Source organism: Mustela nigripes, chromosome 16, assembly GCF_022355385.1.
Source record: "Mustela nigripes isolate SB6536 chromosome 16, MUSNIG.SB6536, whole genome shotgun sequence".
Classification (NCBI taxonomy): domain Eukaryota; kingdom Metazoa; phylum Chordata; class Mammalia; order Carnivora; family Mustelidae; genus Mustela; species Mustela nigripes.
In genome coordinates this window covers 37,249,536-37,270,988 of record NC_081572.1, presented here as the reverse complement: position 1 = coordinate 37,270,988, position 21,453 = coordinate 37,249,536, and the positions used below count along the sequence as shown (strand labels likewise).

The window sequence follows — 21,453 nt, the reverse complement described above, 5'->3', positions numbered from 1 at the left end:
AGGGTATTGTCTAGGGACAATACCTCTCCCTTTTTTGGGGTGAGATGGGCAATACTATACCCTCCTGGGAAATTCCAACATCCAGGAAGCAGTGGATTTCTTGTTTCCGGAGTCCTTCTAGAAGACTCTGCCATTGTGGGTCCTATAGGTCTGAGGCTCCCTCCTCTCTCTTTACCCCTGTCCTCTCTTTCCTCAGACACCAAGAAGGACCTGAAGCAGATCACCAGCCACCTGCTCGACATGCTGGTCAGTAAGAAGGTGTCTGGCCAGGGCAGGGATCAGGCCCTGAACCTGCTCAATAAGAATGTCCCCAGGAAGGACCTCGCCATTCACGACAACTCACGTACCATCTACGTGGTGGATAATGGTGAGGAGGTGGGAGGGTCTGGGGCTCAGGGCAGCCTTTGGAGTGGGCACCAGGGTCTTTGGCTCTGAGCAGAAAGCAGAAGAGTTGTGGCCCTTGCCCGGGATAAGGCATTAGCAGTTAGGAACCTCCAGGGGCTGGTGAAAATACAGATCAAGGCACAGGTCTGAATTCAGGACCTGAACAAACCCAGAAAATGTCCAAACACACTGGAAAACACCTGGGCAGAGTTACCTCATCAAGGCGGGTGATACCAGAGAAAAACAGGACTCCCCTGACCATGGGGTAATGTTCCTGAAGTCCTGTGGTTGGCGACATACTCCACGGGCCTTCTAGAAGGGCGAAAGGGCATCAAGTGAATTATATAAAAAGCACAGTAATGAGGTTCTGGTGGAGGGTCCCTACATTGCCCAGCTCCAGGTGTTACCCTTACTCCCAAATCAGATTAAATTGTTGGGGAGTCATTCCCACGGCTTTATAATCTACTGTGGTGAACTCCCACAGGGTTAAGAGCCACAGACCATCCTTCATTTGAAAAGGCTCAGGTTAGCTCTCACCTGTTTGAAATGTATCTTCTTTTGATACTGTTTTGGTTTTCACAGGTCTCAACAAAGTGTGCTGTAACAGATTTTTCTAGGGCTTATAAACCTCCTCCCTCTCCTCCCCTCCCCAGTTCTGGTTCTCTCTGCATATGCTTCAAAGGGGGAACCACAGACCTCTTTCTCTCTGCACTAGGACCGAGGTCCAACCACACAGTTAAGGGGAAGAGCAGGTGGGGAGCAATATTTGTTATTCAAGGCACTGAAATAAAGTGCTCTTGGGTAAAAATAATGTGGATTCGTGAATCCTGTTACACTCGTGAGAAGCTGCCTTGTTGAGGAGCTCCTTTACAGGCTGGTCTGGGAGACTTGGACCAGGGTAGCCGTTGGAACGTCCTACCTCAAGGGAGCTTTTGAATTCAGGGAGGGGCAGTGATGGATGGGGACGAGGTCCAGAGGGTTTCAGCAGAAGAGGAATGAAATGCTCAAGGCAAGGGTAGGACTGGAAGGCAGCGTGGGGGCTGAGGTTGGGGATGGGGTGGGAGGTGGGGGGTGTATTCAGTGGCTGTCTCTGAAAACCAGACTGGGGAGGTTGGGTTGGTTCATCAACCCCCTCCCGTGATTCCCCAGCCCTGCCTGTGCTTCTGTGTGGGTGGCAAAGTATGCAGGACAGAAAATGTATACTGGGGGGAGCTTTTAATTCCCTCCCAGCGTCCAGAGTTTCATGGCTCCCGGCATCGGCCTTGAGTTCTCCTCCTCCTGCTAACCTGCACCAGCTGAGGTCGGACCAACTCCTTGCCACTCCTAAAACCTGGCTCTGAAGTCAAGCTTTCAGGGGTCCCAGAGGCAGCATAACATAACAGTTAATATCATGGGCTTTGAAGTCAGCTGTGGTTGGGACAGGGTCCTTGCTGTGTCACCTGCCAGCGGGGCAACTTACTTGACTCCTCCATGTCTTGGTTTTTTTCCACTCTGAAAAACGGGAATGATTTTTAACCAGGAGGTTTTTGTTATGCAGCTCTTGGCACATAGCAAGCGCTCAGAACAACTTACTACAATTCTTTGTTGAAACAAATTACCCCATCTGAGGTGTCACCACTCTGTCCTTCTCACAGCTTCTGTCCTTTTCACAGCTTATTGTAATCTTTATGTGACTGTTCCTTATTGCACTGTGAGCTTTCTGAGGAGAAGACTGCATCCTTCAGATTAGTATTCATTGCCTAAAAGATGCTAATTTATTTATTCACTTATTCTTTCATTTATCCAAGGGATAGGCAATGATTGGATTAGCCTAATGGGTAATAGGAAATCAGTGAAGATTCTTCAACAGAGGAGAGGAGAAGAGATAGTAATTATAAATAGCACATGTAGCATTTACTAACTAAATAATAAATGCTCACTGGGTGATGATGGTATGTCTGGATTAACTCCAGCAGTACATGATCCCATGGGGTCCTCAAACGTTCTGCGGTAGGTACTATGTTCCCACATTACAGATGAGGTATGGGGTAAAGAGAATATCAGATAGTATTTGAGGAAGGTTATACATCAACCTGCAGGTTGTTAGCACTGGTACGGTCCTTGGAGATCAGCTTGTCCTAATTTTATAAATGTGAAAATAGAGGCCCACCCACAGCGGGAGGTGAATTGCTCACCTAGGGGCACAGTCAGGGGGAGAACGCGGGTCTCCCGGCCCGTGCCAGTGCCCCTACCTCCGGATAAGGCATGTGTTGCCGAAAGGCAGGCTGGAGAGAAGCTGGTGTTAAGACAACGGAACAAGATGGTGTGTGTGTGCAGACAGACTCCAGCAGATCTGGCGTTGTCTGTCCTGCAGGCCTGAGGAAGATCCTGAAGGTGGTGGGGCAGGTTCCAGATCTGCCATCCTGCCTGCCTCTGACCGACAACACCCGCATGTTGGCCTCTATCCTCATCAGCAAGCTCTACGATGACCTGCGCTGTGACCCTGAGCGCGACCACTTCCGCAAGATCTGTGAGGAGTACATCACGTGAGTCTCATGGGATCACGTTCTGTGTTAGTTATCAATGGCTGTGTAGCCAATCACACCCAAATTTTGCAGCCTGAAGTAGTTGTTCCACAATGCAACCGCTGTTTGGGAGTGGCTAGGCTGGGTGGATCTGGCTCTGGGGCTCTGAGGAGCGTACAGTCGCACATCTGCCTGGGCTGCTGTCATCGGAAGGCTTGACTGGGGCTGGAAGACATCTGCTTCCAAGATGGTGCACTCATATGGCTGGCGTGCTGGTGCTGGTGGTTGACAGGAGGCCTCCGTTCCTCCCGGTGTAGCCCTGTCCACGGGCTGTTTGAGCGTCATCACCGCATGGTAGCTGGCTTCCTCAGAGTGAACAATTCAGAGAGAACAAGGCAGAAGTGGCAGTGTCTTCTCTAACCTAGCTTCGGAAGTTGTACACGATCACTTCCACCACATTCTTTTTGCGAGAAGCCAGCCATCAGGGGTGGTCTGCGTTTAAGAGGAGAGGGTTAGGCTCTACCTTTTGCATGGAGGAGCATCAAAATATTTTTGGACTTATTTTAGACCTACCATAAGCACCCACTTGAAGGAATAAATGTCAGCTTCTCCAAGAGGGAGACCTGGCTCTGTTGAGACCTTAGGCACTCTGTGGCCTCAGTGAGCCGAGGCAGAAACCTGGGACCCTCAACAGTGGCGTTCTGGTCTCCCCACCACCACTCTGCCGTCGCTGTGACTCAGATGCTCTCTCTGAGTCATTTTTCTTTATGTGTCCCCTGCCTTCTCCTCTCACTGCTGCACCGTCTTTTAAACCTTTATTCCAATGATCCTCGTGCTTGTAAATTATTCAGACTTCTGGGACCCCACCCGACTCTACTGGTAGTCTGGGCTGTGGCTCAGGAAGTTACATATTTATTTTTCTTTCTTTTTTTTTTTTAATTTTATTTATTTGACAGAGAGAAATCACAAGTAGGCAGAGAGGCAGGCAGAGAGAGAGAGAGAGGGGAGGAAACAGGTTCCCCGCAGAGCAGAGAGCCCAACGTGGGGCTCGATCCCAGGACCCTGGGATCATGACCTGAGCTGACGGCAGAGGCTTTAACCCACTGAGCCACCCAGGCGCCCTAGGAAGTTACATATTTATAAACTTAATTTTTTTTTAAGATTTTATTTATTTATTTGACAGAGAGAGATCACAGTAGACAGAGAGGCAGGCAGAGAGAGAGAAAGAGGGAAGCAGGCTCCCTGCTCAGCAGGGAGCGGGATGCTGGATGCTCAGCCCAATGCGGGACTTGATCCCAGGACCCTGGGATCATGACCTGAGCTGACGTTAACCCACTGAGCCACCCAGGCGCCCTAGGAAGTTACATATTTAAAAAGTATCCCAGGAGAGTCTTGGGAGGATGGAGACGCTCTGCTTTTCCTTTCTCCCTTCCAGGAGTTGGCAAACTTTTCCTCTAAAGGGCCAGAGTAAATATTTTACATTTGGTGGGATGTGTACCCCTCTGTTGCATATTAAAAGACAAAACAAAACACACAAAAAATGCTTTAAACTATAAAAAACATTCTCGGCCTCCCAAATTTGGCCAAGCAGCCCAAGTTTGCCAGCTCCTGCTCAATCCCGTAGCTTCCCCCGAGCCCTGACTGCTTCACTGAAAGCTCCTCTGGGCTTCTCTGGTCTTTCTCTGCCTCAGCTTTGGCTTTTGTGACTAGCTTCCTGAGTGTCTCATGAGGTCCCAAATTTTGAGTCCCAGGAACTGTCGCCCAGCCAGGCTTCGGGAGGGCAGAGGTTTTGGGACAGACGAGGGCCCCTCCCAGCCAGCCTGCCTGCCTCTGTGCAGGCCTTGTTCCTGCCTGAATCAGTCACTGAGCCTAAACAGGTGGGGTCACCTCCTGCAGCACAGGCACCTGAGGTGACCATCCCCAAGGACATAAGCCACCCTGCTTCATCAGTGGCTGGGGCAGGGGCTGGGGTGGGTGCAGTGAGTTGAGAGGGCAGCCCCTGACTGATTATTCCCACACGGACATTTTGCTGTAGAGTAGATGATGGTCTTTTCCAGAAGCAAGGCAGACCCCTCTCTTCCTAGGGGGAGGGCCTGGGACCAGACAGGAGAGTAAGCAGTTCAGGCTACCGCATGACTTGGTCACACTGAGGATGATGCTGGGTGCTGGGCACCACAGTATGCCCTTCCGTGTTGTAAGGGTTGCTATACTGTCCCACTAGACATCTCAGCTGCTGGGAAGCCCATTCATGGACAGCTCTCGCTTGTAACCTCTCTTTGGAACCTCCCTCAGCTGGAGACAGCTTCATTTTCCCCAGGGCAGCCAGCATCCAATGACTCGTCCTTCCTCACAGCTGGAAAAAGCTCTGGAATGTGTTCCTTGCTGTAAGCCTCATCACAGACTGAGGCTTCATGCTGGCTAAGTTGTAGCCCATTGCAAGACCCTCTGCCAAGTCATGATTCCTTTCCTTTTCCAGCATGAGCTGATACCAAGGGCTCTCCCTAAAAAAGTTCCTGCATCTCAATCCCCATCCTTCTGTGTGTGGTTTTAGGGACACAACCCATGGTATGTCTGTTCTATGACTTACCCTCACTGTAACTCTGATCAGTAGTAGTACTTTACCATCGGTTTCTAGATCAAGAAGCTGAGGCTCAGAGAGGTTCATTGAATTGCCTAAGGTCATACACACATGAATGGTTAGATCTGGGATGTGAATTCAGGTCTTTCTTTCTGCCACAAATCCCACACTCTTCCCACCAAACTCAGCCTGTTCCCTTGACCACCTTGCCCTCTGTTTTAGGGGCAAGTTTGACCCTCAGGACATGGACAAGAATGTGATTGCCATTCAGACGGTGTCAGGAATCCTGCAAGGCCCCTTTGACCTAGGCAATCAGCTGCTGGGACTGAAAGGTGTGATGGAGATGATGGTAGCGCTGTGTGGCTCAGAGCGTGACGTAGACCAGCTGGTGGCCGTGGAGGCTCTCATCCACGCGTCCACCAAGCTCAGTCGTGCCACCTTCATCATCACCAATGGCGTGTCTCTGCTCAAAGAGATCTACAAGACCACCAAAAATGAGAAGATCAAGATCCGCACACTGGTGGTGAGTGTCAGTACCAGACAAGGTGCCGGGCACCAGGGACACCAGGATGAATGAGGCGTGGCCCCTACCCTTGAGAAGCCCACACTGTAGGGGGCCCTGGGACCCACCCACAGGCCCCCGCAAAGCTGGGTGATGAGCAGGAAGCCCTGAGCTTTGGCTTTTGTGACTAGCTTCCTGAGTGTCTCATGAGGTCCCAAATTTTGAGTCCCAGGAACTGTCGCCCAGCCAGGCTTCGGGAGGGCAGAGGTTTTGGGACAGACGAGGGGTGGGGGGCTGCTGTGTAACCTGGGGACCTCTGCCTCCATGTTTTTGAACCATGCTAAGCCTGAGGAGCTTCTATCCAACAAGTATTTTCAGAGCAGACTCTAAAAAGTCAGTTTGTGTCCTTACTCAGTTTCTGGACGGCACAGGTCACCTGTTTCAATGTTTTTGATTTCATTTTTACAGAAAGTCTTTTCATGGGTCTTTTATTTTGCTTGTAAACCATTACAGTAACAATTTGAGCCACTGGTGTGTTTTTCTGTGTATATCATTTTTTAAAATCTTATTTATTTATTTATTTATTTATTTATTTGACAGAGATTACAAGTAGGCAGAGGCAGGCAGAGAGAGAGAGGAGGATATATCATTTTTTTAAAGAACTAATTATAACTTCTGCCATCATGAGTTTTCTCTTACGGAAGGCATGTTTTCCTAGTAGAGAAATTTCTCTTGGGTAAGGTTCTGCATATCTGAATTCATTACCCACAAGTCTGGTTTCTATTCCAGTTTTTGTGCAAGAATAACTTTCACCATTGTAGTTTCAAACAAGATGAGTATTGTCTTGTGCTTTTTCTTTGAAACAGCAGGCACTAAACATCAGTAGGGTCCAAATTGGCCGTATAAAGCGGCAGGGTTCTAGCTTCCTGAGCATCTATCTACCTTATCCTAGAAGCTGAGCTCAGGGAAGGCGTCTTGGATGAGGTGACACCTGAGTGAGTTTTTTAGTAGGCGCAGAGGTTTATCCTGGCAAAGATAAAGGGACAAAGTGTTCCAGCCCCAGGGACCGGATTGAGTAAGGCTTTTTGTCCCTAAGTGTGTCTGATTCTCCAAGCCTCTCCCCACCCCTACACCAGGGACTCTGTAAACTCGGCTCTGCAGGAGGCACGGACTACGCCCTCAGGCAGTTTGCGGAAGGGTCCACGGAGAAGCTGGCCAAACAGTGTCGCAAGTAAGGGAGTACTACTTCCCCAGGCCTGCCACCAACTCTGGGGGATGTGCTCTAGGGGAGGCCACATTGTGAAACCCCCTCCCCCCAGCTCCCCATTACCCTGACATGGCTTTACTCTCTTGACCTGAGCCCCGGCACCATGCCCAGCACTCTTCCCCCCAATTTCCAGGTGGCTGTGCAATGCGTCCATAGACACCCGGACCCGGCGATGGGCTGTGGAGGGTTTGGCCTACCTCACGCTGGATGCCGACGTCAAAGACGACTTTGTCCAGGATATCCCTGCCCTGCAGGCCATGTTTGAGCTGGCCAAGGCAAGCATGGCCCTCACCTCCCGCCTCAGGAAAGGTCTCCTGGGTTCAGGCTTACCGGGCCCTCCGCTGAACCTGGGAAATGAGATTCCTGTGTCTTCATCCCGGTTCTGGCCCTCCTGGTTATTTCCCCTGTCTGGCCCTCATTTTACCTGACCATAAAATGGGCTCATGACTCTTCATGGCTTCCAGGAAGCAGGAAGATGAACAAGAGGATGGTATTTTTTCCTGGGACCCTCAGGAAGTGAGGTCTTGGACTGAGAGGCAGTGCCTAGCCCTTCTGGGCTACTCCTTCCTTCCCAGGGCTTCCCAGACTCCTTCCCTCCTCTGCTGGACTAATGCCCTGGCTCTTTTCCACCCCCAAAGGGAGGAGGGGAGGGAGGGATTTTCCACCGGGGTCAGACCAGAGGTGTCCGGCTCCTACCTGGCCTCCATGGCAAAGCGTGACTGACAGAGTGGGCTTTTGAAAGAGGCACAGAGTAAGCTGTGCACTCAGGGGGCCCCCACCCATGCTCTCAGGGGTCCTGTAGCAGGTTCTGCCCACCCTGCCCAGGTAGAGCCCGTTCCTCCTCCCTCTTCTGCCACTCGCTCTTCTCCAAGCTGGGTGGCACCGGCCAGGCCAGCGAGCTGTCTTGGAAGCAGAGACTTGTTCTCAAGTTTCCTTTCCGCCTTACTCCTCCTTGTCCCCCTACCCCGTGACTCTAGACCTCTGACAAGACCGTCCTGTACTCCGTGGCAACCACCCTGGTGAACTGCACCAACAGCTACGATGTCAAGGAGGTCATCCCCGAGCTGGTGCAGCTTGCCAAGTTCTCCAAGCAGCACGTGCCCGAGGAGCACCCTAAGGTGGGTTAGGGATGATGCTGGAGGGGTCTGTGCCACCAGACTGCCAGAGAGGTGCATGGAAAGACAGGTACGCCTGGGTTCTGTGTGTATTTGCAAGGACTTGGCATAGGACACAGAGAGACTGAGAGAATCGTGGCTAAATTTCCCCCACTAAGTGGCACTCATTCCCCGCCCATTTAGGTCTAATGTTTTTTGTGGGGTGGGGGGTGAGACTATTTATCATCTGAAAATCACTGGAGCCATGATGGACGTTTTGTAGTTTATGTGGTTGGTTTCGTGGATATCAGACTGTGTTTCATGTGTCTAACACTTACAGAAATTTCGTTTCTGGATTTGGGGATGTGGGTGCTAAGTAGGAATAATGAGGGGAGAGAGATGCCAGCCAATCAGCAGTAGCCCAGATGTCACAGATCCCCCTCGGAGCCCTCCCCAGAGATTCCCTGCCCTCGGGGGTGTGTTTTGTATGTGGTTTAAATATGAATGTATATGCATCGTATTTCCAGCCAGTAAAAGATGAAGATTTTTTTCTAATGGTCAGAGTAATATAAATCACATCGCAAAACAAACAAAAAGGTGGACAGCAGAGAAAAGAACATGACCATGCATCGTGACATTACCTCCCCCTGACCACTATCAGCATTTTGGTGTATTATATTGCCTATCAGAGACTGTTTTTCTCTGCGCATCTTTCTTCTTTTCATAGTTGTAATCAGAATGTTGTTATCATTTTGTGTCCAGTTTTGGGAAAATAGTTGAGGTGTTTTCTATATTGCTATGCCATTCTTTTTTTAAAATGTTTTTATTTAAATCCCAGTTAGTTGACAGTGTAATACTAGTTTCAGGATTAGAATTTACTGATTGAACACTTCTGTATAACACAAGGTGCTTATCACGACAAATGCCTTTCTTATTCCCTGTTACCTGCTGTGTCATTCTCGGAATCAGTTTTGTTTTGTTTTTTTAAAGATTTCATTTATTTATTTGACAGACAGAGATCACGAGGAAGCAGAGAGGCAGGCAAAGAGAGAGAGAGAGAGAGAGAGAGAAGCAGGCTCCCTGCTGAACAGAGAGCCTGATGGGCTTCGTCCCAGGACCCTGGGATCATGACCTGAGCTGAAGGCCCACTGAACCACCCAGGCGCCCCTCGGAATCAGTTTTTAAAGCTGCATAGTGGCTCATGCAGGCAAGAGCATATAGCATTTTCTGCTGCTGTAAATTTCAAAGGTGGCTTCTAGAGATTGCCCACAACTGCCGGGCTCTTCCCAGTCACTTCCAGAATTATCTGTAGAGACTGTTCAACTCTGGGGCTGACTTCAGATTTCCAGCACAATCCAATCCACTGTTTTGTCAACTTTATCTGCTCCCTATCCCCTCCTCCTCCTGCCTAAGTCTCCCAGCCCCCCCGAATAAAAAGCTAACCTTTTGCCAAAAAAAAGTCATCGATGAGTCATCTAGCGTTTTGGATGATCTCTTTGATTTCACTTTTCTCTGAATGAAGAATCTTTGGGATGATTTTTTTTTCTTTCTTCCTATTTTTTTTTTTAACTTTGAAACAGATTTTTTAAAAAATTATGTTATATTGGGCTGATTTTCTTGCCACACCAGCTGCTCAGGCTCTGTACTGGGAGTGGGGGAAGGGAGCAAGGAAGAGGAGAACGTGCCGGACACCCCCCTTGGCTCTTGTTTTGGCAAAGGGAATCTGGAAGAGTATATGAGTTTCGAATTACTGCGGTAACAAATTGCCACAAACATAATGGCCTAAAACAACACAAATTTGTCTTCTTCCAGTTTTAAAAAACTTCCATGGGTGACCTATTTCCAAGTTAGAAGTCTAAAATCAGTCCCATTGGGCCAAGGTCAAGGGGGTCACTAGGGCTGGTTCCTTCTGGAGGCTCCAAGAAGATAATCTGTTTCCTTGTCTCTTTCAGCTTCAAGAAGTCCTCTTCCTGACTAGTGACCTTAAATCACTCCAAACTCTTGCTTCTATTGTCACATCTTCTTCTATTTAACTCTGACCCTCCTGCCTCCCTCTCATTGAGAAGCTCGGGGTTATCAGATAATCCAGGATTATCTCCTTGTCTCATGATCCCTGATTTAATCCTAGCTGCAAATTTCCTTTTTTTGCCATGTAAGGTGCGAGTCACAGGTTCTGCAGATTAGGACGTGGACATTTTTGGGGGCCATTATTCCGCCTGCCACTAGCAGTCAGAAACACACCATCTTTAGTTGCCATGCAGATTGGCCTGGTGCCCAGGCTCCTTCCCCATTGCCACCCTTCCTTCTCCCCAGGACAAGAAGGACTTCATAGATATTCGTGTGAAGCGGCTTCTGAAGGCTGGGGTCACTTCCGCGCTGGCCTGCATGGTGAAAGCAGACAGTGCCATCCTCACCGACCAGACCAAAGAGCTGCTGGCCAGGTGGGGTTGCAGCGGGCCAGGGCTGGGGTCTGAGGGGCCTGGGGGCAGGAGGCTTGGGGGGGAATAGAAGTGGCGGCGGTGGTAAATGAGTGAACGAGCCATTGGCGGGCCTGGAAAGGAGACAGAAGGGGATCAACATTGAAAAGTGACATGGTGGGACAGGTATCACAGGTAGGCATTTGCACTGGGTGGAAAGAGGTCACTGTCCCTCCTGGTTACCTGCTTCCCCTCACCTGGCTTCACTTTCTCCCCAGCTCCTTGTATCCATGGCAGTGTCTGGCCAAGGTGGCTAATGCTGGGGCAGGTGCAGCACTTTCCAGAGCTTCACCGGGTCTGACTGGCTGGCCCACCAATGCCTGGGAAGGGTGCACATTATGTGTCCTTCATCCTCGCTCTACAGGGTATTCCTGGCCCTCTGCGATAACCCCAAAGACCGAGGAACCATTGTGGCTCAAGGCGGTGGCAAGGTAATTGGTGGGATAAGGTTTGCCATCCTAGAAGGTGATCCACTGGGGAGGAGCACATGTGCGTGTGCACAGGCTCTGCCTGACCCAAGAATAATTTACCCCATGCCCCAACCCAACCTCCTGGAATACTGCTATTTAGGTATCTGTCCTGTCTGTGCTCATGGCTCCAAACTGACTTCTGCCCGATTTTAGGGTGTGGAATCCCATTTTTCCTCCTTGCTGTTGGAAGGAGGCATGGTACAGGTGCATGGACTGTGGACTTTGCTGCAGAAGATTGGGCTTTGAGTCCTTACTTGTCCCCTTTTCAGCTGCATAACTTTGGGAAGATTATTCAATCTCCCCAAGCTAGTTTTATCTGTAAAAGGTGGGGGGAGGGAATTGCACAATCGCTTTGCAGAATGTCACAAGGGTTACAGAAAATACACTTAAAGTTTTGGCTCATAGTAGCTGCTCAGTTAAGTTTGACTGCAGTCAGGGAGGAAAAAGTCAGCGTGTTGCTCCATTTATTTCCCCCAAAACCAGCAGTGTGGATGGGTGGTGGCAAGTGTAAGTGGAGACAAGGAAGCGTGCCAGGAAGCAGGGGCGTGAGTCCGTGGGTCTGTATTTAATTGTTCTCCGTGATGCTCCAGGCTTGCTTGCATTATAGAGACAGACAGCGGCTGGAGAGGGAGGATGGAAGGCGAGGTCTCTGGATGTCTGTGACAGAGAAGTGACCATGCCTTCTTTTGCAGGCGCTGATCCCCTTGGCCTTGGAGGGCACAGATGTGGGCAAGGTGAAGGCAGCCCATGCTCTGGCCAAGATCGCCGCCGTCTCTAATCCTGACATCGCCTTCCCGGGGGAACGGGTGGGTGCCAGGTGCTGGGGTGGGTGGGATGGGGCAATGGGAAGAGTCTCCTGTGTTCCTAGGGGCCTTTCCCCTTGTCACCCTACCCCCGGCCTGGGAGGGAGCATGGTGCCATCCCAGAGAGGGCAGTAATTTGGAGGTGCCTGGACTCCAGGCTTGGCTCTGCCTCTGACTTAACGGGACTGTCCTCTTAGACACCAGGGTTATCTCGTCTGCAAAGTAAGGGAAATAATCCTGACTCTCAGGATCATTGTGGAAATTGCATTGGACCCTGGGTGGGAAAGCACTTTGGGAATTCTAAAGCAGGGCACCTGTAAATGGTAGGGTCTGCGGGTACATGCTTTCCGCCTGACCCACTCCTTGACCCTTCCACGCAGGTGTATGAAGTGGTCCGGCCCCTCGTGAGTCTCCTGGACACACAGAGGGATGGGCTCCAGAACTACGAGGCTCTCCTGGGCCTCACCAATCTGTCTGGGCGGAGTGACAAACTCCGGTGAGTGGGGTGGGGAGGGAGGGTTGGGGGTGGAGTCGCCCCAGAAAGGATTTGGAGGAAGTTTCACATAGAGAGAGTATGCTTCCTCTGAGGACAGGATCAAAGGCAGTGGGTAGAAACCTGAAGTGGGAAGGATTTGAGTTTGTACATAGTAAATGTGTGAAGACGAAGGAGATTATCAAGACAGTTCTTTCTGACTAAAGTAGTAAAAAAAAAAAAAAAAAAAAAAAAAATACCCAGGTGGATGGTGGGAATTCCTTCTTGGGAACAAGGGGCTGGGGGAGAGAATTGGGTTGTGATTCTTTTAGTTGCAAGGGGCAGAAAACTCAACTGCAGCTGGTTTGAGCATAAGGGAATTTAGTGACTTATGTAAATAAAAGTCTGGGGTGACCGGATGCAGGTGCGGCTTGATGCAGGCGTTACAAAGCTTTCCCACTTCCCTACTTTCTTTCTTCTCTACGGTTCCTCCTACTTCCCACTTTCCTACTTCTGTCCACTTCTCTGGCCTGTGTCGTTTTAATTCTCAAATGGGCTCTTCCCTTCTGTCATGATCACAGGGGTCATTCTAGACCTCACATCTTGTTGGCTTCATGTCCAGCAGGAGAGAAAGAAGACTTTCTCTCTGCAGAAGACTCTCCAGCCTGGTGACATGTTCATCCCAGACCCCATGGCTATGGCCAGGATGCTATACTGTCATTTAGTTTATGCCCATTGGTGCCCTCCTTGGAGCTGGCTGAGGATGTGGGAGGGAACCACCAACAGGGTGGAATGGCCCTTGGGTGGCCACAAACTCCAAATGCTCCGTCCTAAGGACTCAGTGGCCTCCGTTCCCCACCTCCCACACCCTAGACAGAAGATCTTTAAGGAGAGGGCCTTGCCAGACATTGAAAACTACATGTTCGAGAATCATGACCAGCTGCGGCAGGCGGCCACGGAATGCATGTGCAACATGGTGGTGAACAAGGAGGTGAGGCGGGGCTTGGAGAAAGGGGCGGGCTCGGGAGGAGGGGGGCGGGCTCGGGAGGAGGGGGGCGGGCTCGGTAGGGGGGCGGGGAGTGACCTCGGCAGGGCAAGCCAAGCCACAGGGCAGGGCCTGACGGGAGATTGGGGGACAGTGATACTAAGGTAGCATTTTGCCGGAGAACCCAGGACCCCCTGTATCTCTCCTGGCTTGCAGCCCCCTTCCCTGTAGAGATCCTGAGAGGAATACATGCACCAAGGAGACAAAGGAAAAGCACACAAAATACTATTGTTCCCAGCTGGGGGATTGACCCCTAGCTTGAGCTGGGGACATGGAAGATATCATTTTCCTAAATTCTTCATGTCTGAATAATAATCTTCTCATAGCAGAGAAGGATATAAGACCAGGGCCTCTTAGAGACCAAAAGAAGCTAGATCACTTACATTTTATCAAAGCTCCATATGTGTTAAAAAATGAGGAAAAGCAAACACAGATATAAACAATTTTAAGATATTTTAAATGTTAACATCTAATGAACTGTTGCCATTTCCGTGGAAACTGTAATGCACTATCACTGTGTTCTTCACAGAGGAATTATAGGATTTATAAAAATAAAATGAATTCAGAACAATGCCAATGGCCTTATGGTGCAGTAATGGGGAGAAATTATAATCACATGATAAATGAGTGTCTTCTTTCTGTCCTGCCAGAACTGCCAAGCCTGTAGATATAACCTCTCAGAGGTAACAACAGGGCCAAATCCAAGGCCCTTCATGAACATGAGGGCCAGGCTAAGTGGCCTTTATGGGCCTTCATGTAGGGTTGAGTGGGAGACCTTTTCTCTTTTCTCTCAATTCTTAACTCAAGGTCTTGGATCTTCCCACAAAAGCCTGTTGAAGTAAAATAAAAGAAAATTAAAATAAAAAGACAGGATCTATCAGGGAGCTGGCCGGAGACTGACCTGTGGAGCTGGCAGCCTTGCGGAAGAAGGGAGTGTATCCAAAGGAAGCGTAGGGGAGGGACAATGGAAAGGGGGAGCAGGCTTCCCCTGGGAACATCTAAATAAGCAGTGCTCCCAACAGGACAGAAATTCATTTCTCACTCATATCACTTCTGCTCACATTTGGATCCAGTGTCCTCCTCCTCCTCCTCCTCCTCCTCCTCCTTCTTCTTTTTTGAGATTATATTTATTTGTTTTGACAGACAGAGATCACAAGTAGGCAGAGAGGCAGACAGAGAGAGAGGAGGAAGCAGGCCCCCTGCTGAGCAGAGCCCAAAGCAAGGCTCGATCCCAGGACTCTGGGGCTCGATCCCAGAACCCTGGGATCATGACCCAAGCCGAAGGCAGAGGCTTTAACCCACTGAGCCACCCAGGCGCCCCCAGTGGCTTCCTTCTAGGCAATGACTTGGATCCAGGCTTCTTTGGCCATCAAGAACTATCTGCGCCCCACACCCCAACCAAGACCTGTCTCCCTGTCTGCCACTATGGGAGTGGTCTCCATTTGAATGGGGAGAGAGACCACAGGAAAGGCCCCTATAGTTCTCCACCATGGTGGCCTGGCAGTGATCCCTATCACTCCATGTGTGATAAACTAGTTTCCATGACGAAACTAGTTTATGGCCACATCTACATGCGAGAGATGGGGAATGTAGTCCTTTTGGGGTATCTGCTTCCTAGTTACCACTGTGCCCTTGCACTGACCATCTCTGCCATCCTCTCGCCTCTGAGGACCACTGCTCCAGCTTCAGGGAGATGCAGGGGGAGGGTCATAACCTGGGCAGCTGTGACCGACCTTTGACCTTTTTAGAGCTTCACTTCTAGGAAACCCGACCCAACAAAATGCCCTTAAATTTGATCAACCAGATTTTACCATGGAGCAGGTGGTGGTGGTGGTGGGGACCAGTGACCTCTGAGACACGTCAAGGCACTGGGCCCTAGGAGCCTCTTCTCCTGGTTTAGGGTACATAGGAAGCTAATCGCTCTCTTGTTGAATGGCACAGCAGCTCTCGATCAGTTTCCTTCTCTTGCCCAATTCCGCTGCCTTCAGGGACTGCAAAGCCATTTTAAGGCAGACCCTGGAGGCCCATCTGTTGTGGGAGAAACATACCAGCCTTCCTCAAAGGGAAGAGAAACAGCGCTCTTTGAGCAACATCTCCCATTCATGGGTGTGTGCCTGCCCTTTCCGCTGGTGCGGGTAGCTGAACGCAAACAGGGGTGGTGGCAGATGCTGTATGGAGAAACCCTGACTCTCTTTAACTTTGTACCTGGAGGAGTTTATAGCCCCTTTATCTAGCTAGTCAGAGGAGACTTCCTGGAGGAGGGCACAGGGAGAGCTGCTCAAAAGAAAGCTCTGAAGAATTTTGGGTCAGAGAACATGGCTTCAGATGCTTCTTTCCCTTTCCAGGCTGGTAGGTGGGGGCATTTTTCTCTGAGCCATGTAAACCCCCCCCCCCCCACCACCATAGGTACAGGAGAGGTTCCTGGCTGATGGGAATGACCGGCTGAAGCTGATAGTGCTGCTCTGCGGGGAGGATGACGACAAGTTGCAGAACGCAGCCGCGGGGGCACTGGCCATGCTGACGGCAACTCATAAGAAACTGTGCCTCAAGATGACCCAAGTGGTGAGAGCAGGTCCTGGGAGCAGGAGGGGGACTGCCTTGCGTGATCCTCTCTGGGGAGACCAGCCTCTGTGCTAACACTCCCCAGGCCCTGGGTATCTGTTCCTCCCAGCTTAGAAGGAGGGTCTACGCAATCCCTTACATCCATCGTGGGGACGCCCCACATGAGCTAACTTGGGTTCCTCCCACTGTAGTTTCACCCAGTGACTTCGGTGGTGCTTATGGCTCAGGACTTCAGAATGATAACAAGGAGGAACACACTAACACTAACTATTGCTGTGGGCCCCCCAAGCTCCCCAAGAGGGCCATGGACTTGGTGGGGGTACCGTAGGGAGCTTGTGGTTTGGCAAAGACATGGCAGACCCTCTTACGTGAATGTGATGCTCAGATCCTTTGGTGGGACCGTGGCTGTCTCAGCAAAGTGGCATAAGTGCCATCGTGAACATGGCAGTGCCAAATGAAAATGTCTTCATTTCACTGAACTGAACCTAGTTTGTGAGCATCAGCTCCACGGAAGGCAAAAAACATAAGCGTCCCCGTTCACATGTACTTAAGTCTGCTTTAAAGGCAGGCTCTTGGGCGCCTGGGTGGCTCAGTGGGTTAAGCTGCTGCCTTCGGCTCAGGTCATGATCTCAGGGTCCTGGGATTGAGTCCCACATCGGGCTCTCTGCTCAGCAGGGAGCCTGCTTCCTCCTCTCTCTCTCTCTGCCTGCCTCTCTGCCTACTTGTGATCTCTCTCTGTCAAATGAATAAATAAAATCTTTAAAAAAAAAATAAATAAAGGCAGGCTCTTACTTATTTTTAAAAAAGATTTATTTATTTATTTTAGAGAGAGCGTGCATGCAGTGGGGAGGGAGAGGGAGAGAGAAAACCTCAAGCAGACTCACCACTGAGCAGGGAGGCCAAGGCGGGGCTCCATCTCATGACCCTGAGATCATGACCTGAGTTGAAATCCAGAGTTGGGTGCTTAACCCACTGAGTCACACAGGTCCCCTGCCCCTGGCAGGATCTTTTTAATGGTCAGTTTAAGGGATGTGTGTGTGTGTGTGTGTGTGTGTGTGTGTGCATGTGTGTGCACTCACACCTTCTCTGAGTTGCACGGGTGCTTATGTTGTCCGCACAAGAGAACAAGAGAAAGGTCTTTCTGCCAGATGTAGCTCTTCCTGGTTGGTCCCTGGGGTTTGGCATTTCCCTCTAAGGCAAGTTTCTTAAAATTATAAGGTGTGTGAATCACCTAGAGGGCTGGCGAAAATACTTCAGTAGGTTAGGTGGGGTGCTTTCGGCCTGGCAACCACACTTTGAAACCCCCTGCCGTAAAGTGGCCTCTGTGGAAGTAACTGGTCACACGACTTCTGCCGACAGACTCCCACGAGGCACTCTGACTTGCTCACTTCCTGGGCTTTAGGTGCTGCTCGGAATGTTTACATTTATTAAGTTCTTCCAACCTCCCAACAGCCCTGGGTGGTGGGTGAGGTTATTATTATCCCTACTGACCAGAGAGGAAAACAGTGCAGAAACGAAACTAGCTCAAGGCCACTCCACCAGGTAGTTGGGAAGGGACTGGTGTCCTTCAAGATTGCTGACCCTCTCCTGGACACGTCTTCCTTCTTCCTGAGGGGCTCCGAAATCTTAGCTACATTTCTGTGCCTGGGAGCAATGGCATGGGCCCCGTTATATTACCCGTCAGCATGAAACCTTCCCCTCTGTGCCTGCCTCCCCGTCTGCAAGTGGTGCATGTAGGAAGCTGTCCCTGTTGACACATGGAGGGTGAGGTAACAGGTATGAGGAAGCAAAGGGGAAATCCTTGGATTAGTGGCTAAAATCATCATCTCTGTCCACTTCTCTGTTGAGCTTTTACTATGCTCCAGCCCCTGTGCTAAGCTCTGTCCATGCACTATATCACTAAACCACCACAATGTGAGTAAGTAGGTATACCACATGACGGAGGGGCTCCTGAGACAGGGAGAGGTAAAAAAACTGATCTAAAATTATATTTGGTAAGTGACTAATCTGGGACCTGAACCCTGGTCTCTCTGACTCCAAAACCCAGACCAATAATGATGCTACTCTGCTGCTCATGTCTGTTGAATGTGGCAAGAGTCAAGCCTCCTGGTTCTGTTCTTAGCTCCAACTCTGTCTCTTGGGGTGATCAGATGGTCTAGAGTCCTGTCTTCCCCATGCACTGTAGTTGGGCTCCTTCACAACTGGGAATGGGGAGGAGGGATGGAGGAGAGGCTATACTCCAGACTCCAGTGTAAATTCCACTGGAAGTCAGGACGAGTAGAGTGCAAGTCCCAGGCATGCCTGGAGCTCATATCTCTAAGGGCACTTAGGTTGGCAGAAGCAGGCATTGGCCCTGTGCCCGTGTTAGAATCCTCCATTCTGAACACACTTTATCTCCATTCCAATCAGGCGTGCAGTGGGCCTGTCCCTTTGCTTCTCTGATGCTTAAAAAATAAATGGACATTTGGGTGTTTATTCTCTACTATTTTCATATGTGTGAGCATAGCTGAGTTACTTCCCCTTCCTAGACCTCAGTTCCTCCACTTATAAAATGAAAGGGATTGGATTATGTCAAGTTCCTTCTAGTTTTTGGATTCCTGCCCTGGCTCTGGTAAGGAGGAGGACATCTGCGAGCCAGTCCCAGTGGGCTCAGGTAGGCGGATGCTGAGTCCCATACACATAACCAAATATGTGCTTGCCTTCTGTTTCTCTTGTCCCAAATGTCCAACCACAATCCCTCCCCTGATTTCTCTAATCCTTCTTTATCTACGTCTTCCCTCCAGACAACGCAGTGGTTGGAGATCCTGCAGCGGCTTTGCCTGCATGACCAGCTGTCAGTCCAGCACCGGGGACTGGTCATTGCCTACAACCTGCTGGCCGCCGACGCTGAGCTGGCCAAGAAGCTGGTGGAGAGTGAGCTGTTGGAGATCCTGACTGTTGTCGGCAAACAAGAGCCAGATGAGAAGAAGGCGGCAGTGGTGCAGACAGCCCGGGAATGCCTCATCAAATGCATGGATTATGGCTTCATTAAACCAGTGTCTTAGACAGGGGCCCACAGGACTGCTGGGGCTGGTCCTGTATTCTCAAGAGTCCTAAGCCGGGAACTCAAGGGGTATCATTTCAGCTGGGGATCTTAGCAGTGACCATGAAGTCTCCATATAAAAACCAAGACTTGAGTGTTCCCTGAGTTGTCGACCTTCCCCTTTGCTGTAGAAAATTTTGGATGTTTCATTGGCTCTCTTGCTGTCTCCTTACAACTATCAGTTTGCAGAAAGTCCTAGAATAATTTTCATCTATGATTCGGAAGACAAGTTGGATAATTCTTTCTGTACCCATTCCAAAGGCCAGGATAATGGGCTGAATTCTTTATATTTTGGGAAATGGGTTGTGTGGTAAGGTAGGACCTAACAGGTGTGTGAATAGAAAGGTTAGTGCTACCACATCTGTGCTGTTTTTTGTAGAGAGAAAACACCTACGTGGTCGTTCCCTAAATGGAAGTAACCCCAATGTCCATAGAAAATGGATACGTTGGCATTAATGAAATTGTGATTTCCCCCAGGGAATGGGCAGGCATCTGGCCTCGGCGTGTTTAGGAAACAAGGTTTCTGGGCAGGAGAGCGGGCAGTGGTGAAATGAATTCTGTACACTTAGGTTGCAAGGCAGGTTGGCAGGAGGGTGCCGGTGAGAGCAGCAGTCGGAGCCGGGGTTGGCCTACACCCCCGGAGCTCCCACAATGTGTGTAATCTGCAGGAGGTGCAGTCAGTCAGCTCTGCTTGCAGCCTGCTCCTGAGCCCTTTCCGCCTTTGCCTTCCTGGGCCTGTTGGGGTCCGGGCAGGGCGCCTGGCACCGAGTCTCATACCACATGAGTGTCCAGGAAATACTTGCTCATTTTTGTTTTCCCTGAACCCCAGCACCAGCGCCTTTCACCATCTATCAACGAATTCCAGCTCCCTGGAGGGGCTAGGAAACTCTGCCTTTGACACACCTGCTTTAAGAATTTAAGGGATAAGGGACACCTGGGTGGCTTAGTTGGATAAGCGGCTGCCTTCAGCTCAGGTCCTGATCCCAGGGCCTTGGGATCCAGTCCCACATCCTGCTCCCTGCTCAGTGGGGAGCCTGCTTCTCCCTTTGCATGCTGCTCCCCCTGCTTGTACGCTTCCTTTCTCTCTCTCTCCCTCTGACAAATAAATAAAATCTTCAAAAAAAAAAAAAAAAAAAGAAAGAAAGAAAGAAAGAAAAAGAATGTAATCCGTAAGACAAAAGGGGTAGAGTGGGAGGCTTGATTTCCTACCTCCTCCCCACGGCACCCACACTCACTTCCAGCCCTGGGTGGGGGGCAGGGCACATCTGGGCAAGTTGAAACAGAAACCCAACTGCTGGAAGCACCCCTGGGGTGAGGGCAGGAGAGCCCAGGCCAGGGGGCCACCCACTTTAGCCATCGCTGTGGTCCTAACAGGCATGGATGCCCAGATCGGGTACAGGCAGCTGTTGATCGGTGACCCCCACGTCGGTGCCACTGTCGCTGGGCAGCCTCCCCCAGAGCTACTGAGAGGCTAGACCAAGCTGGTGCCTTCATGGAGGCGCCTATGCAGGGGGCAGCAAGTAGGTAGGGTGGTTCTAACACTGACTTGGCTCAGGGCCTCAAAACCTCTCTTCCTCCCACCCCATAGGGGTCTAGGCTGTTCCCTCCTGATCACTGTTAGCAAGACCGGACCTTGCGGCAGGCGCTGCCCTGCGCGCTCCTCTCCCTGCGGGGCATGGTGGCTTCCTGGCTCCAGACTCTGCAGAGACCTCCCCAGAAAGACCAGCATGGAGGGCGGAGGTGACAGGGGCCACGGGGCGGATAGGCTGGGTGGAGAGGGAGTGAAGCCAGATGCCACCCCTCGCAAGCCCTGGGAAGCACAAAGCACAACAGAACGGAGGAGGGGCTTCAGGATGCTAGAGGAGAGGCAGTGGCAGCCTGGCCTGTCAGTGAAGGGCCCTTTGCAGGGACCGGTCCAGAGACCCCAGTCAGGCGCAAGTCTCCAGAGTTCCTGGATATCCCTCCTCCCCCAGGTTCTGAGAGCAGGGGGAGGCGCAGGAGAGGCGTTGCGGTGTATCTGGTGTGCTACTCACCCACAGAGAGCTTACACTGTAATCTTTGGTAAGGCCGCATAGCCTATAAAGAAAAGGAAAGAAGGACCTATAGACCCTATAACCTGTAAAGGAAAGGAAAGAAGGAAAACGCTCCAATACAGTAAAATACCCAGCCACAATGAGGAGGACACCTCTGTCACCACCCTTGTCTATGTGGTT

General features: G+C 50.6%; 1 protein-coding gene across 3 annotated transcripts in view; it reads left to right on the top strand.

Annotated features, from left to right (window-relative positions):
- UNC45B (unc-45 myosin chaperone B) overlaps nucleotides 1-20,154 on the top strand; it is a 30,431-nt gene extending 10,277 nt beyond the window's left edge. Inside the window, exons 7-19 of one of the 3 annotated variants that reach the window (XM_059378482.1) lie at nucleotides 197-367; nucleotides 2,738-2,909; nucleotides 5,689-5,989; nucleotides 7,105-7,199; nucleotides 7,369-7,510; nucleotides 8,213-8,353; nucleotides 10,643-10,770; nucleotides 11,171-11,237; nucleotides 11,969-12,082; nucleotides 12,460-12,575; nucleotides 13,425-13,542; nucleotides 16,003-16,158; nucleotides 18,942-20,154. In XM_059378482.1, coding sequence (XP_059234465.1) covers nucleotides 197-367; nucleotides 2,738-2,909; nucleotides 5,689-5,989; nucleotides 7,105-7,199; nucleotides 7,369-7,510; nucleotides 8,213-8,353; nucleotides 10,643-10,770; nucleotides 11,171-11,237; nucleotides 11,969-12,082; nucleotides 12,460-12,575; nucleotides 13,425-13,542; nucleotides 16,003-16,158; nucleotides 18,942-19,202 — 1,982 coding nt within the window. In that variant the 3' untranslated portion in view covers nucleotides 19,203-20,154. Of the gene's footprint in view, nucleotides 1-196; nucleotides 368-2,737; nucleotides 2,910-5,688; nucleotides 5,990-7,104; nucleotides 7,200-7,368; nucleotides 7,520-8,212; nucleotides 8,354-10,642; nucleotides 10,771-11,170; nucleotides 11,238-11,968; nucleotides 12,083-12,459; nucleotides 12,576-13,424; nucleotides 13,543-16,002; nucleotides 16,159-18,941 lie in introns of all 3 variants that reach the window. The other 2 variants (XM_059378481.1, XM_059378483.1) reach the window with 2 other exon arrangements.
- The last annotated feature ends 1,299 nt before the right edge of the window (nucleotides 20,155-21,453 follow it).